Raw genomic sequence first — 14319 nt, 5'->3', positions numbered from 1 at the left:
AAGTTGTTTAATGGGAGAAGCTCTGAAACCACTATCCATCAATAGTAACCCATATAAATAAGTAACATTCTATCTATACAATGAACTGTTGCACAGCTGTAAAAAGAAATGAGGATGCAATGCATACACTGAGCTTGTAAGGGCTTCCTGATATATTAAATGCAGAAATCCAAGAAACATTGTACTCAGAACACTTATGAATTACACCAAGAATAAGAATAGATGTGTATCATACATTTGCACATGTTTGTAAACTATCTTTTCAGTGGTGTGCAAAGGACTAGTTAAAGTTTTTACCTGCTTAGGAAAACTAAATAAATATAACATCGTCCTAGGCTTTTCTATAATTTACTGGCAAAGAAGAGAAACCTGAATGATTCTCAACATTTCTTCCTTAGCATAGAATGTAGTAGAAGTAGGTTCACTATAGTCTGTACAGTCCCAGGGGGCAAAAAGGTCTGCCTTGTCAGTACTAGGGTGACCTACAGATCTTAGTTTGTCTGTAGCTATCCTGAATTTGGTGCTGCAACTCCTGGAAAAACCAGGCAGTACTTCTCCCTATTTCTCATTCCTCCACTATAAAGCTGAGCCAGCCATGGACTGAAGATCTCACAACTGGTATGAATAGAGCCTCAGCCTCACAATCCACAGGGGACAAGGGACCCTGAGTGGCAGATATATGCTCTGCAGGGGATCCTCATCTAACTGACAAGAAAATTGAGGCTCAGAGAGGTTAAGTGATTTGCCCAAGGTCACACAGCGAGTAAGTGCTGGAGCCAGTCTGTCTGACTCCTGTCACGTCAACAAGACCCCGGAGAATGTAAAGCTTTCACAGAAACAGTGGGTCTGGCCTTTCTTAAAGCCTAAAGCACCCAGAGTTGCATTTTAACTAAATCAAACACTGTTGCTCTGAATCAACTCTGGCAGGCCCATGTTGAGAAACGGATTTCTTCCCATTACCCCCACCCCCAAAGCAAAGAGAATAGATGTTCTGGGTTTGGAGACCGACGGAGACAACAGGATAGCTCCTGAAGCTGTCCTGATAGTGGGAGTCCAGTTCTTATTTGGGGAGTGATCATCCCTCAACTCAACTCAGCCTCCTTCACAAGAGCAGTGCAAGCCAACAGAACAGAAGAGTAGCTACTAACAGGTACTGGTGCATATGATGTCTGCCTGCTGTTTGATTGGGTGGGTGTGCAATTCAATTTGGCTATGTAATAGGGGCTCATTTTACGAAGAAAGTGTAAATAATTCCTCCAGAGCCTCACGAGCCACAAAAAAAGAGCCGCAGCAGTTAGCAGAAGCTTTGGGGACTTGGGAGGAAGATAAGAAAAGGTCATGGCCACAGCTGTGCTTGCACTTTCTCAATTAAGCAACAGGCAGAAGTTAATTGCCTGTAGGTAATCAGGATCCCATTGAGGTATTTTAGATGTTTTCTAAATATGGAGCAAAAGAAATGCTCTCCGTTGGTACTGACAATTAATTTATGTGCGCCGAGTCTTTGAAGAATATGAGGAAGAAAATTCCCTGTGCCTGGGTGTGGGAGTTTCTGGAAGTAATGGATTTAGGGGTTGGCTTGTCAGACAGGATCCAAAATGAAATGAAGCTAAGTTTTCCAATACTCTAACCTTTTCCACGAGAGCTCTACAATTTAAACAGACATTTTGTATGAACATTGTACACAGGCCCTGCTTACCTGTGCTTCTGAATCCTGGACTCTTGGGATTTGAATGAAACCTAGTGCATCTGTGGTGATTGAATTGTGTTACTATAGATGTATTAACAATCAAAATCATCCCCATTACGGTGCAGTCTTCCTTGAGTTATCTGAGTTTTAACGTTACATCGGGCAGGAAAGAAAGACTAGGAGGCCTATCTGCAGCGTGCTCAGGTTAAGAAGCATCACATGGTGAGTGGTGTGGCTTTTCAGTACGTGCAAGGACCTCTTTAACCCTAACTTCTGCCTACTTGCTACAACACAGCTATTCACAACAGGAATGTGACAGATTAGACGAGGAGGATTATGACTGTGTTCCATTTTATGAAATCAATGTTGTTCCTGTAAATATGGCTACTTAGTTACCCCCCCCCCATTCCTCAGTGCCTATTATAAATACCTTACAAATGTGTTCTTCTGAGAAAAAGTTTTACAAAGCGGAGTATTATTTAAGAAGAAAACTGCCAAATTATTTGATGATGTCTTAAGAAGAAAAATATCTGGGTAAATCATTTAAAGATACTTTTGAAGAATTATTTTCGATAAAAAATAGAAGTAACAAATTAAGTTCATGGATTTTTTCCCCCATAGGTCAAAAATAAGCCAAAAGATGCTACATAAATATAAATTCTAATTAGTCTTTCAGTCACCCTGGGATTGTTAATTTTTTAAAAAAGCAGAACTTCCCTCATGCTCACCATGGAACATTATGTCTCTAGAATGATAAGGATGGCTAGTTGCCCCTTGCGGGGAAGCTCATTAGCTCAGTTCTATTAATGACTGTTCAGGGCTGGTCACAGAACACAATCTAATTCTTAGCTATCTGTGGTCATGTCTTTTAGGACAAAGTTTAGTGGGGGTTGGGTGGGGTCCCTGTTCACTCTGTGGTATACATACTAATTAACCAGGCATTCCTACTTTTCTTGTCAGAGGGAGAAAAAGCAGAGTCCACCAACATTCTGTAATTGCAGGTTGAGAAAAGTAGTGGAGAATGTCCAAGCCTTCAGACTTACTATCCGGAAATTATAGACAACACAGTGCACAGCTGCCCAGGGAGGGCAGTGAGATGTGTGGTCTGCAAAAGGCCAGTGGCTGAGAAGCACCGGGAAGTTCTCCTCGGATGGAGGCAGAGCTCGGCCCTTACCACATCTATCTGAAGAATAGCTTTGCCTCTCTGTTTGCTGCTTCTGATTTCCTCACAGACCTCTGTTCAGTTTGGTAGCCCCAAGCCGGCAAAGTTGTTTTCAGTGCATGTATCTCATTGACTTGTAGAAGCCACTGAAATTTGCTTCTACCTGTTCAAACTATCATCCCGAGGCTGCCTTTAAAAAAAGAGCAACAGTTCATTTTAAAACAGTGATTGGCCGGGCTGCAGTGGCGCACGCCTTTAATCCCAGCACTCGGGAGGCAGAAGCAGGCAGATCTCTGTGAGTTCGAGGCCACCCTGGTTTACAGAGCGAGATCTAGGACAGGCACCAAAACTATACAGAGAAACCCTGTCTCAAAACAACCCCCCCCCGCAAAAAAAAATGATTGGGTTAGTACGTTAAGTTTCTCTAAAAGGGAGCAGTTTGCAAAGAAAAGGACTGTGGCCACTTTTAGTTCTTAGATATCCAGGTTTGGGTATACATATGTGTTCAGCAGTTGATGATATAGAGCCTGTAATTAGACAGTCAGTAAGAAATCCTTATTGAGACATTATCTCTACTGTACATACATTGCACCGACATTATCTGCCTCCAACTTCGTAATGTGTGTCTTACATAAATAGAATTCTTACACATGAACTCTAAACTCACTGGAACCTCCTCTGAAGTGATAGCAGCTGTCATTCAGAAACTGCAAACTCTTTGCCTGGCAGCTAGCCATAGCTTGCAAACTGTTTTCTTTACCTTAAAAAGTTGTTTTTTTTTTCCATTAGCTGTTAATATTGAAAAATCTCAAAACTTCATATAATAAACCAGGTTTGCAATTATGAATAAAGCTTCTATAAACATTTGTGTGAAGATTTTTGCAACAATTTCAGTTTTCAGTGTGCTAGGTATATTCTAAGGATTGCAATTGCTGGATCACACATTGATTTTACAAGAAACTGACAAACTGTCTTCCAAATTGCCGATAGCATCTTACATTCCTAGCAAAAATGAAGGAAGAGTTCTTATTACTGCACATCCTTAGTACTATTTGATGTTATTGGTATTTTGGATATGTACATATAAATTTTAAAGTTACTTTCTTCATGCTTGCTGAATAGGACTACACTATACATCTTAACTTATCAGAATCCATTTCTGATTTATAATTTATAGTGATATATGATATTTAACTTATAGTGACATGCAGGAACTTTACTTCTACATAGACTTGCTAGCTCTAATGTCCCCATAGACTTGCTAGCTCTAATGTCCCCTTATTAGTGGAGTTCAGCTAGGGTCTCCCAAGTTGGGGTTGCAAGTTGGGTTATTAAGAATGGATCAAGCTGGAGAGATGGCCCACAGTTAAAAATACTTTATGCTCTTCTGGAGGATCCAAATCCAGTTTCCAGCACACATATGCCCTGGAGTAACCACTGTATTCGGAATAGTGTCCAGAGGGAAAAGATGTGGTCCAGAGATAGATAAAATAGGAATTTGAGAAAGATAATTATTTTTCTTTTTGCTTATAGTAATATCATAAAACAGCTGACAAACGCCTGAACTAAAATATGAATCCTTTTGGGATATTATATGCCCAGGTTACAAAGTAAAAAAAAAAATCTTGGTTTACTAGCCCATTTTTTTAAGTGAAGGTACCTTTCAGAAGAGAAAGTAGATATTTAGATGTAGCATGAATTTCTAAAAGGTCTTATTAAGAAAACAAACCCAGGAGCCAGATATTGGGGTGAACGCTGAAAGATCAGAGAGACAGAACAAGCCGCAGCTAACCTCACCTCGCCAATTCCTCAGTTGATCTTGTTTCCTCAAACTGGAAGCCTCTGAGTCCTCATCCGAATGGATCTCAGCTGAATTGCTGCTAACAGCCTAAAAACTTAAAAAGGCTCTAGTTCCTGGTCCTCACGCCTATTTACCTTTCTGCTTCCTGCTATTACTTTCTGGGATTAAAGGGGTGTGTCACCTGGCTGTTTCCAGTGTGGCCTTGAACTCACAAAGATCCAGATGGATCTCTGCCTCCAGAATGCTAGGATTAAAGGTGTGTGTGTCACCAATTTGTGGCCTCTATGTTTAATATAGTAGCTGTTCTGTTCTCTGACCCCAGATAAGTTTATCGGGGTGCACAATATATTGGGGGACACAATATCACCACATTTAGATACCCAGTAGTCTCAGTTATAGGTCTTTAAACTAAAAACAGGGGAAGGGGAAATGTCTAGTAGATTTACAGTACCACATGTGAATTCCCTCCTGTGGAACAGGCCTCAAGTCTAATCAGAAGATTATTGGTTAGCTTTGTAACCTAATGCCATTACTGTACTAGTGGACATACCTTGTCATGCATGTCAGTATTAGAGTATGCAGAAGCTAGTGCTGGATTAGACTAGTGATGTCTTTTTCTCCCTCAGCAGCTTTCATAGTTCCTTCTAAAACCGTGGAAGCTTAACAGCAGTGAGAGAGAGCACATTTCCTGGCCACTTGAGGTTGATTTCTCTATCTCTTGCATCCAAAGTGAATGATGTCTTCAGCAATAGGGTCTTATCATCTAATCATGGTGGGCAACCAAGAATAAGGACAGTAGTTTATTCTGTTTAGAGTACCTCTGGAACCTCTTTGACCAATAACATGGACCAATAACATGGCCTAGCACTGAGGTTTTCATTTAATAACCCAGGCCTTCTGGGAGCACCGTTTTCCACCCATGCAGGTTACTTCTGCTTAACCTCCTTTTGTATATTATGTTTTTAATGAACTTACAAACTGGTGAATTTCTATAAAGTTTCCTCAGATATCCTTAGTTTGGATAACCCACCTTTTACCCTCTTCTATCACCAATTCCATTATTCACACTCAAACTTTTAACCTCAAGAAATCTCCCCTTTTCTTTAGTGTTGCCCATGTTCTACTAACTCCTAATTAAAACTTTTTCTTGGGTTTGAAACTCTTGGATTTCCATATGGCATTTCTATGCATCCTTCATTTTAGTTTAGCCTTCTACAACCTCATCCTTTTCCTACCCTCTACCCACTTGGTGCTTGAACATCTTTTTCCCTCTATTTCCCCTCTCTACTTCAATTTTTTTTATATTTTGATATCCCCCCACCCTTAATACATCTCACAATGGCCTGTTTCCAGCTCCTGGATAATAATTGGTTTTTTATTAATATTTAAGTTAACATACAAAAGTACGGGTTTCATTATGATATTTTCACTCATGCCATTGTACTTTGTTCTTATTCATTCTCCCTCATTTTGGTTTTCTCTATTAATTAACTAATTAATTAATCATAATACTAGGGATTGAACACAGGGGCTTGCGCATGTGGCACAAGCACTCTACCACTGAGCAATATACTCTTCCAATACTTGTTTGGAGTCTCAAATTCAAATGTTTGATGTAGTCACATGCTCCATCTGAAGGTGGCAGCTGCTCCCTGGTACCAGCTAAGTGTTACCATGCAAGAACATAAGCCCACTTTGCCTAGATATTCTGCTTAAAAAGCAAATAAATAAAAGAAATAAGTTACTTCATTTTTTCTGGAAATGTGTCTTTTAATCGTTACAAATTAATTAAAACATTTAAGATATACTAATAGGCTAAACAAAACACTTCTTTGGCCACTTAATAATACATTCTGATTTAGATGATGGGGACTTCACAGGAAAAAAGAAAAAGAGCCTTGATTTGGCGAATTTCATTGTCTGACTCTTTATCCAATAAGTATAGGTTTGGTTCCAGATTAGTGTGGGGGAGTACTTATTCAGTCTTTATGTTGGCTTGTTTTCTATAACATTACCAAGAATGTCTTCAGTGGTGAAAATGATAAGAAGTCCCTGTATCCGGTAGGATCAGTCTGTTGTACAATAACTGGAAAAATCATTGGCCAGACCATGCGCTAAATAAAGAAAGTAATCAGAAGGTCATTGTCTTTTGGAGTCCTTTTTATGCTTGCTCCGTCATCAGTTCAGGAATCCCCTGAAGGCCTTGATAAGGAATTTATATTTGGTTCTAAAAATATTAGGAAGCTATTGGACGCTTGTGAGCAGTGAAGAGACATAATCCAACTTAATATTCTAAGAATCGTCTAAAAGAGCTGATCGGAAGGTTATATCTAGGGCTACAACCTTGACAGTTTGGGAAAGTCTGCCTTTAGTGAACTCAGCCGTTTCCATTGCTGCTTGTCGTGTCTCAGGATTGTCATTTTTATATTTATACATGCATGTTTTGCTCTCTACCCTTACCACAAATGGAGATGTTCTCCATTGTTTTTGAGCAATATATCCTAAGAAACTTGAAGGATTTGTCACTGAGAGCGTTTTATAGAAAGGAAACCAGTGCCTTTTCTGGTGGAACTAATTTCCTTGTGTTCTTGCCTGGCCTACAGGCTATTATTCATCAGCTATGTAACAGAGTTTTCCAGATAAGTAATTTTCCCATCTGAGAGAACAAATAAATGCTCTCAGAAGTTGATCTAACCTGTCTACTGCTATGCTTGTGTCTTTCAGAGAATACTGAAGGAAGGACCCCTGCTAAAGAACTGTAACTCCTTCAAGAGATGGAAGCTTAGATATTGTCTGATTCAAGGACAGAAGCTCCACTTTGCACACCATCCTTCGGTAATTATAGAATCCTTTCATCTGCATTAATGGGTGGGTGCCAAGAAATGTGTGGATGTGGAGAAGGCTATCAGTAAAGTAGAAGTTGAAATCATCTATTCTTCCTTTAACTAATCCCTTTGGGCCAAATGAATGGTAGTATTTTTCTTTCCCCTTTCCTATGTCTCTTCATTTTTTTGTGGATTCGCTAGCTAGTTTCTGTATCCAGAGCTACCTACAACATTTGTGGGGCCCAGTGCAAAATCAAAATGCAGTATTATTTATTCAAAAACCAGGAAAAATACCACTAATGGTACTAACACAAAATGTTTCATATTTGTACTAAAATATAAAGCATTGGCTTATCGTGTTTTAATTTGATATTTAATGTTATTCTAAAAAAAATTAAATAATTTGTATGAAGTTTGCTATTTAATTTTCTTCTGTACCATTCCACTTTTAAATGTAAATATAAGAACATTTAACTTACATAAAGAACAACCATCATTATATAATTTGTGTTAATAGCTCATACACGCGTGTATATTTTATTTTTGGTAATATACAAAACTAGCTCTTGCTTTTCCACTTTTTTCTATTTTCACATTCTGCCAACACTTCCTGAGTAAATGTAAAGGCACAGTATCTTGGCCTAGCTTTCCTTTTCTTTAAGTATCATCCTTTTCAGCATTGATGGTTGCATAAGACAAGAACAGAACAGGAGTAAGAATGACTAGAAGAGGGCTTTCTGGTTGCTTGTTTCTTAAAAACAAAACAAAACAAAAAACACTGCCTTTACTTTGTGTTTGTAGCAATTCTGGCTCCAGTAGAATGCGTGAACTGTCAGGAGCCATGCCTCCTCGGTCACAGACAACATACTGTGTACGTGCATTCCCATGATGATGGGATTCACTGGAATTCTAAGTCCAGGCATATGACAAATACTATTAGAATGACAAAACATGGGCGGACATGCAGGTGATATGTGTTTCCTGTATTCCTCTGCACAACCCATGGTCTTACTGGGCTTTATTTACAAAACACAAGCCCAAAGATCAAATGATCAAGAATTTAAAGATGACAGTAACAAAGAGTTAGGCCAAGTCCTAGGCCATTCTGAACATGGAGCCTTATATGACAACACAGGTTATGTAGTGATCAAATAACCTTGTCTATATTGATAGTACTGATTTCTTGCTGCTAGCTGAGTGGTATCTACCACATCAAATACACCAGGAGATACAGGCTCCAGTCTGGATGTTACAAGGAAGATGGTCAAAAGCTGCCACCCAATAAATTAGGACTTAATAATAATTTAAACTACAAGTTCCCCAGGCAGGCTCTATTTTGTCATCTTATCTAGCACTAAATTTATATTTGGATAGGTCTTCTGACCAGCCCAAGCCTTACTACAAATCTACAGAAAAGTTTTAGGAAAGTTGTGTTTCTATTTAGTTTGTTTTGTACTTACCACATGCTATATCTACAAATATCATGTTACTATATAAATCCCAGCCCTCAAGACAAATAAATGGTTGGATCATAACTGCCAAAAATGTTTGTGTGTGTGTGTGTGTGTGTGTGTGTGTGTGTGTGTGTGTGTGTACCTTTAATGTCTATTTGTCTAATTAATGAGATGGCTTCTTATCATTCTTCTTCTATATCTTTCCAGTTTGCACACTTTGAAACAATTGATCTGTCTCAAGTCGCCTTGGCAGAAAGTAGCTGTAGAAATCTTTGCCACGGTTTCTGTGTAAGTAAGATTGAGAATAACTGAATGGGCATGGCTGGGGCTAGCTAAGAAGTAGGGTTGTTCTGTTTGTTCCATTTTGGGAGGCATCAGGATTATCAAGTCTTCTTTGATTGCGAAGTGTTATTATTCATACAAGTGTCCGTGAGCCTAATGATAGAGAGGACAGTGAGTACTAATCATGTTCTTTATTAACAAGCTGCTATAAAGCCAAGCTGACTTCAAGGGACAAGGGGCCTTTGATTATTACAGCGTCCAGTTGGTCTTCCTGGTAAAGGTGGTTAGAAGTATCATTGGGAAGGTTTTCAAGAGACTGATAAGTCATAGGAAAAAATAGAATAACCAAGGTTCATGGCATAGTTTCCTTTCGCAAGGTAGGTAATCCTCAGTGCAATCTAGCCTATAGTGAGGCTGCAGATGAGAATACTTCTAAGAAAGCAGAGGGAGTGTTCAGAACCTAGTTTGCATGGGATGTTGGACAGCTTTGGTCATTCATGTAAATCTAAAAACAGAATAATCACTGAAAAGTATCAAGTCCACTAGCCCTGAACGTTCCTCCCTACCTTCTCCAAAAATTATTTTCCCCAGCCTCATCAGTTGGTTATATTAAGGCTCCTCTTGAGGCCCAGGCTTTCCCTTATCATAATGAAAGCACAGGGCCACTGCACATCAGATCAGCTAAGAATTGGATTTGAAACAAAGGAGTGACTGTAGCCATTATCCTAACCAGCTCCTATGCCTATCTACTACAAAATTAAGGGCTACATGCAAAAGGAGACAGAAGCTGCATGTTAGTATGGAAAAGCAGAGCCATTGAAGCAACGGCTGACACTATAGCCAATCGTGTTCTCTCTTACTGTCTGGAAAAAGTTCAAATTCTGCCATGGTCTCTATCAGTAAAACCTTCAGTACTGAACCAATGAGATGGCCCATCAGACATAAGAGTTTGTCATGCAAACTCAATGATCTGAACTCAATGCCTGGATCCCATTGAGGAAGGAGAGAACCAACTCCTAAAAACTGGCCTTCACTCATGGTCTTTGCCACAGATACACCTGCACTTACATACATACATGTGTATACACACACACACACACACACACACACACACACACACACACGACAAATAAAACAAACAACAAACAAATAGATAAATGAATAAATAAAAGAAGACCTTCAGTGTGACTTTGATACTATTCCTAACTGGGTTCTCCACTTATCCCTGCCCATAATAAAAAAGAAATTGGATTTTTTGACATCATTTTTTTGCCCACAAACAGCAAGACAGGCACTCTGTTAAAGCAAATACACCTTCACCACTTCACACAGTGAAGCAAGTGAGTAAAGCAGTGAGCAAGTAAATATTTTAGGCAAGCTCATTGTAGAAATGGATGACACGTAGCTTAGCATTTAAGAGTGTGCATTAGAGAGCCCAGGAATCTGCTTTCATTTTGTAACTTCCACGTGACTCTAGCTAAGGCATTTAACTACCCTTGTCTTCGTTGCCCTGGCTATGAAAGGGGAAGAATTGCAGTGTCCATCTCATGGGACTGTAATGAAGACTGATTGAAATAATATTCCTAAAAGTGCATTACCATAGTTCTTGGCACACATGAAGCAGCATTGAAGTCTTAATTATTACTATTATAATTATTATTGTCTTCAATAGCTATGACAGAAGCTGAGGGTGGCTCTGAAAACTTATGTCTTATACTCAAGAAGTGGCTGGGAATATACTTGGTACTTATGTCTAATTCTGTAGAGAATTTGTGGACTCAGGGTAGGGGGCTTTGTTGGTGAAAATCAACTAACAATATGGTGTTTTGTTTAGGTTATCACACCACAGCGAAAAATCTCCCTGCTTGCACCCAGTCGGGAAGACATGGAAGAATGGATTAACATCATAAAAACTGTCCAACAGGGAGAAATCCGTGAGGTAAGACGAACGGTAGTGAATACACACAACTCTCGAGAAAATACTTAAGTGACTGCATTAGGGAAGTTGGTTTTCAAACAAAGAACTAGTAAAATGCATGCAGAGACTATCCAGCTGGGAAGTGCATATAGATATCATTTGGAAACCTGTTTAGAATTAATCACACAAATAGGAAAGATTTACTTAGGCTCAGACCCTGGTAACCATGTAGCTTAGACTCCTCTGTACACATCTGGTAGATGTGTCATGGTATATCCGGTAAATGAAATCCACGAGATGTATTTATGCAGCTAACTTAGATGTCCATAATTGTTCAGAAAGTTGAGATTAGCAGTTTTAATTCCTGTCTTCAGAATAACAGTAATAACACTTCAGGAAACTGAGGCTGAGAAGGAGGAAGGGTCAGATCAAGTTAAAATAAGCACTCTCTTGAGAAGGAAACCCAGGCTATGGAATCTTCTACCTCTGTTTTCTATCTGTCACAAAAGAAATGTAGAAGGAAGGACAAGAAGCATAGCTCATCGGGGTTCATTTTCTCTTTCACTGTCCCTGAAATAGTCAGTGCTACTATTCAGACAGTCCTATCTGGTGTCAGCTAGTTCTTCTGTAAATCTACCACAATTATAATCTATAGAAGTTGCAAGATGGGAAGGAGCATGTCATTTATTTACTTAGAAAAATGTCTATATCATAGTGAAGCCAGATATATTTTTTGAATGAATATGTAAATCTAAGGGAAAATTTGAAGTCAGAGTTTTGAGTGGGATTGATCCAAAGCCCATCTTAAAGCAAAATTCTTCTCTGAAAGTCTTGGCGATAAAGGAACAAAATGAATATAGCCTTTAAAGATCTTCAGTATAATAAAAAAAATAATTCAGAAAAAAATTCTTAATGTCTTAAATAACTAACTAAGATAGAGGATTGTTTGGGGGAATTTAGGCTGGAGCAGTGTGGTCAGTAATAATGAGGCTTAGAAATTAAAAATAATGCCTTTAAAAAGAACCACCTTTCCTCAAACTCCTAAGATTTTGGAGGATTTTGACCACTTGATGTTATAGCTATACATTCAGCTGTTCATGTCTGTGATGGGGGTAGCATGTCAACATGACTAACCTGGAGCCTTCAACGTATCATGAAGCCTTCTTATAGGCCTACAGTGTATAATGCTTAATTGAGAGTCCTCCACATGGTATCTGATAATAGGCTTTCATGTGACTTAGTATTTAGTATTTAACTGCTTTGCTCTTTTCTTCTTCCTTTCCTGATGGAGTAGTACATCCCCTCTGTGGCAATGAGGCCAGCATTAGAGGCAGCAACAAAAGAGTTGTTCATTCTTTACTACCCACTCTTCCTCATTCTTGGGGAACTATACCTTTCTCTTGGCTTACTTCTATTCAAACTGGAATGTTTCTGACATATGACATAGTATTTTCAATTTCACAAAAAGTCATGTAGGATATTTTGAATTTTAATTAATTAGTTTAAGAATGCAAAAGTCCTAGAGAAAACCATCAGAAAATAGTTGTGTCATTTTTGACTCCATTGAATTAAACACCTGGCTATTGACAACCCAGTACACACTGGAAAAGAAAAAAATAATATGCTTGTTCACTGTCTTGGAAGAATTGTATAAGGACATAATCCAAACCTCTGCAGAGTTGCCTCAGGGACTTCAATATAAGAAGCAGTTTCAGCTGCTAGAACACTCTCACTGTCAGGACCTTAGTATTTCACCTTGCTTGAAGCTTAAACAGGCAAATACTTCCCTTTCGCATGCACCTTACCTTTAACAGTCTTTTCTATCTTCTGTCACCAGGAGTGCCTGACATTTGTAGTGACAAAAGATTAATCATGGCTTTAGTGACCTATTAAAGTAGTGACAAATTAATTGGATAATCTATTGGAAACTATTCAATATATTTATTACTAGATGTTCAGTTCTGGTGCTAAATGTGTTGAAAAAAGGGGGTAGAATTCTAGTTCCTGTCCCTAGTGAGCTTTTATGTAGTTAGGGAGACAAGATATACACAAACAGATGCTAGTACTGAAGTTAGTTCTCAGCTAAACCAGACATTAAAGCAGTATAGGAGTGTAGAAGAGGAAAGGGTAAGAATCTAGTCTTCTGGGAAGAATTAGTAGAGAAGAAACTTGAGCCTGACCCTGAAAGATATATGGGACTTAGTGGCAAGGGTTTGGGCCAGCAGGGAGTCCTGAACACAGAAACTGATAGAAGAAAAAACTGAGTACCAGGAAAAGAGAGTCTTCTTGAAATACAATGAAACATAGCTGTAAAATGTTTAAGAATGTGAATACAAGAAGCAGAGCCAGAGAGGTGAACTAGGTATAATGGCCGATGGTTTTCAGTGCCAGGAGGAGTGAAAACTTAAAATGTTTCAACTGAAAAGTGAAAGAGAGAAGAGTGTACACTTTAGAAATACAGACTAGAGCAGTGGGGGAGATGGCCTAGGGGTTAAAGCTTGCTAATGAGTGTGACAATCTGAATTTGAATCCTAGCACCCACATAAAAAGCCTGGCATTGCAGTATATTCCTGTAAATTTAGAGATGCAGAGGCAACTGAGTCCCAGGAGTCAGTTGGCCAACCAGTGTACCTATGATGGCAGTGTTTAGGTTGGATGAGAGACCGTTTCACACAATAAGTTAGGGAGCAATACATATAGATACTTGATTGCCTCCTCCACACTTGCACACAGGTACACCTGCACATATGTATGTCACATATGTACAAACTTGTGTACACCTGCCCCCTCCCCCACAAAACACAGAAGGGATTAGACAAGGGGAAAACTAGAGGCTAGAACTTCAGGGAGGGAGTTATCTATCACCTCAAGAAAGACAAAACTGAGTCCCAGAAGGATGACAGAAAAGGGGACAAATAGTAAATGCTAATTAGTAGATAATAGAGTAAGAAGGGAAGCTAAATATAAGAAAAAGACAAAGTCAGATTGGGATGGAAGTCACTGGTAGAACACATAAACTACCATGTGAGAGGCCTTTGCTTTCATCCAGCATGGAAGGAGTTTGTGACAGGAAAGTAAGGTTCTAACAATGGTCTTAAAGGCCTAATCTTAGAATGTTTCTTTTTTTCCCCTCCTTTGTGGTTTTTCATTTTTCCCTTTTATTGAAAATATATTCATTTCTCATACAATA

General features: G+C 38.9%; 1 protein-coding gene across 1 annotated transcript in view; it reads left to right on the top strand.

Annotated features, from left to right (window-relative positions):
• The window catches only part of Dgkk (diacylglycerol kinase kappa), a 130704-nt gene that overhangs the window by 43106 nt on the left and 73279 nt on the right, over positions 1-14319 (top strand). The window contains exons 2-4 of the mRNA XM_059251222.1: positions 7375-7485; positions 9137-9217; positions 11046-11150. Of these exons, the coding sequence (XP_059107205.1) occupies positions 7375-7485; positions 9137-9217; positions 11046-11150 (297 nt within the window). The remainder of the gene's footprint in view (positions 1-7374; positions 7486-9136; positions 9218-11045; positions 11151-14319) is intronic.

The sequence above is a fragment of the Peromyscus eremicus genome, chromosome X, assembly GCF_949786415.1.
Source record: "Peromyscus eremicus chromosome X, PerEre_H2_v1, whole genome shotgun sequence".
In the NCBI taxonomy this organism is placed as follows: Eukaryota; Metazoa; Chordata; class Mammalia; order Rodentia; family Cricetidae; genus Peromyscus; species Peromyscus eremicus.
Note: the sequence above shows the minus strand (reverse complement) of the source record. Positions and strands in the feature narration are given on the sequence as shown.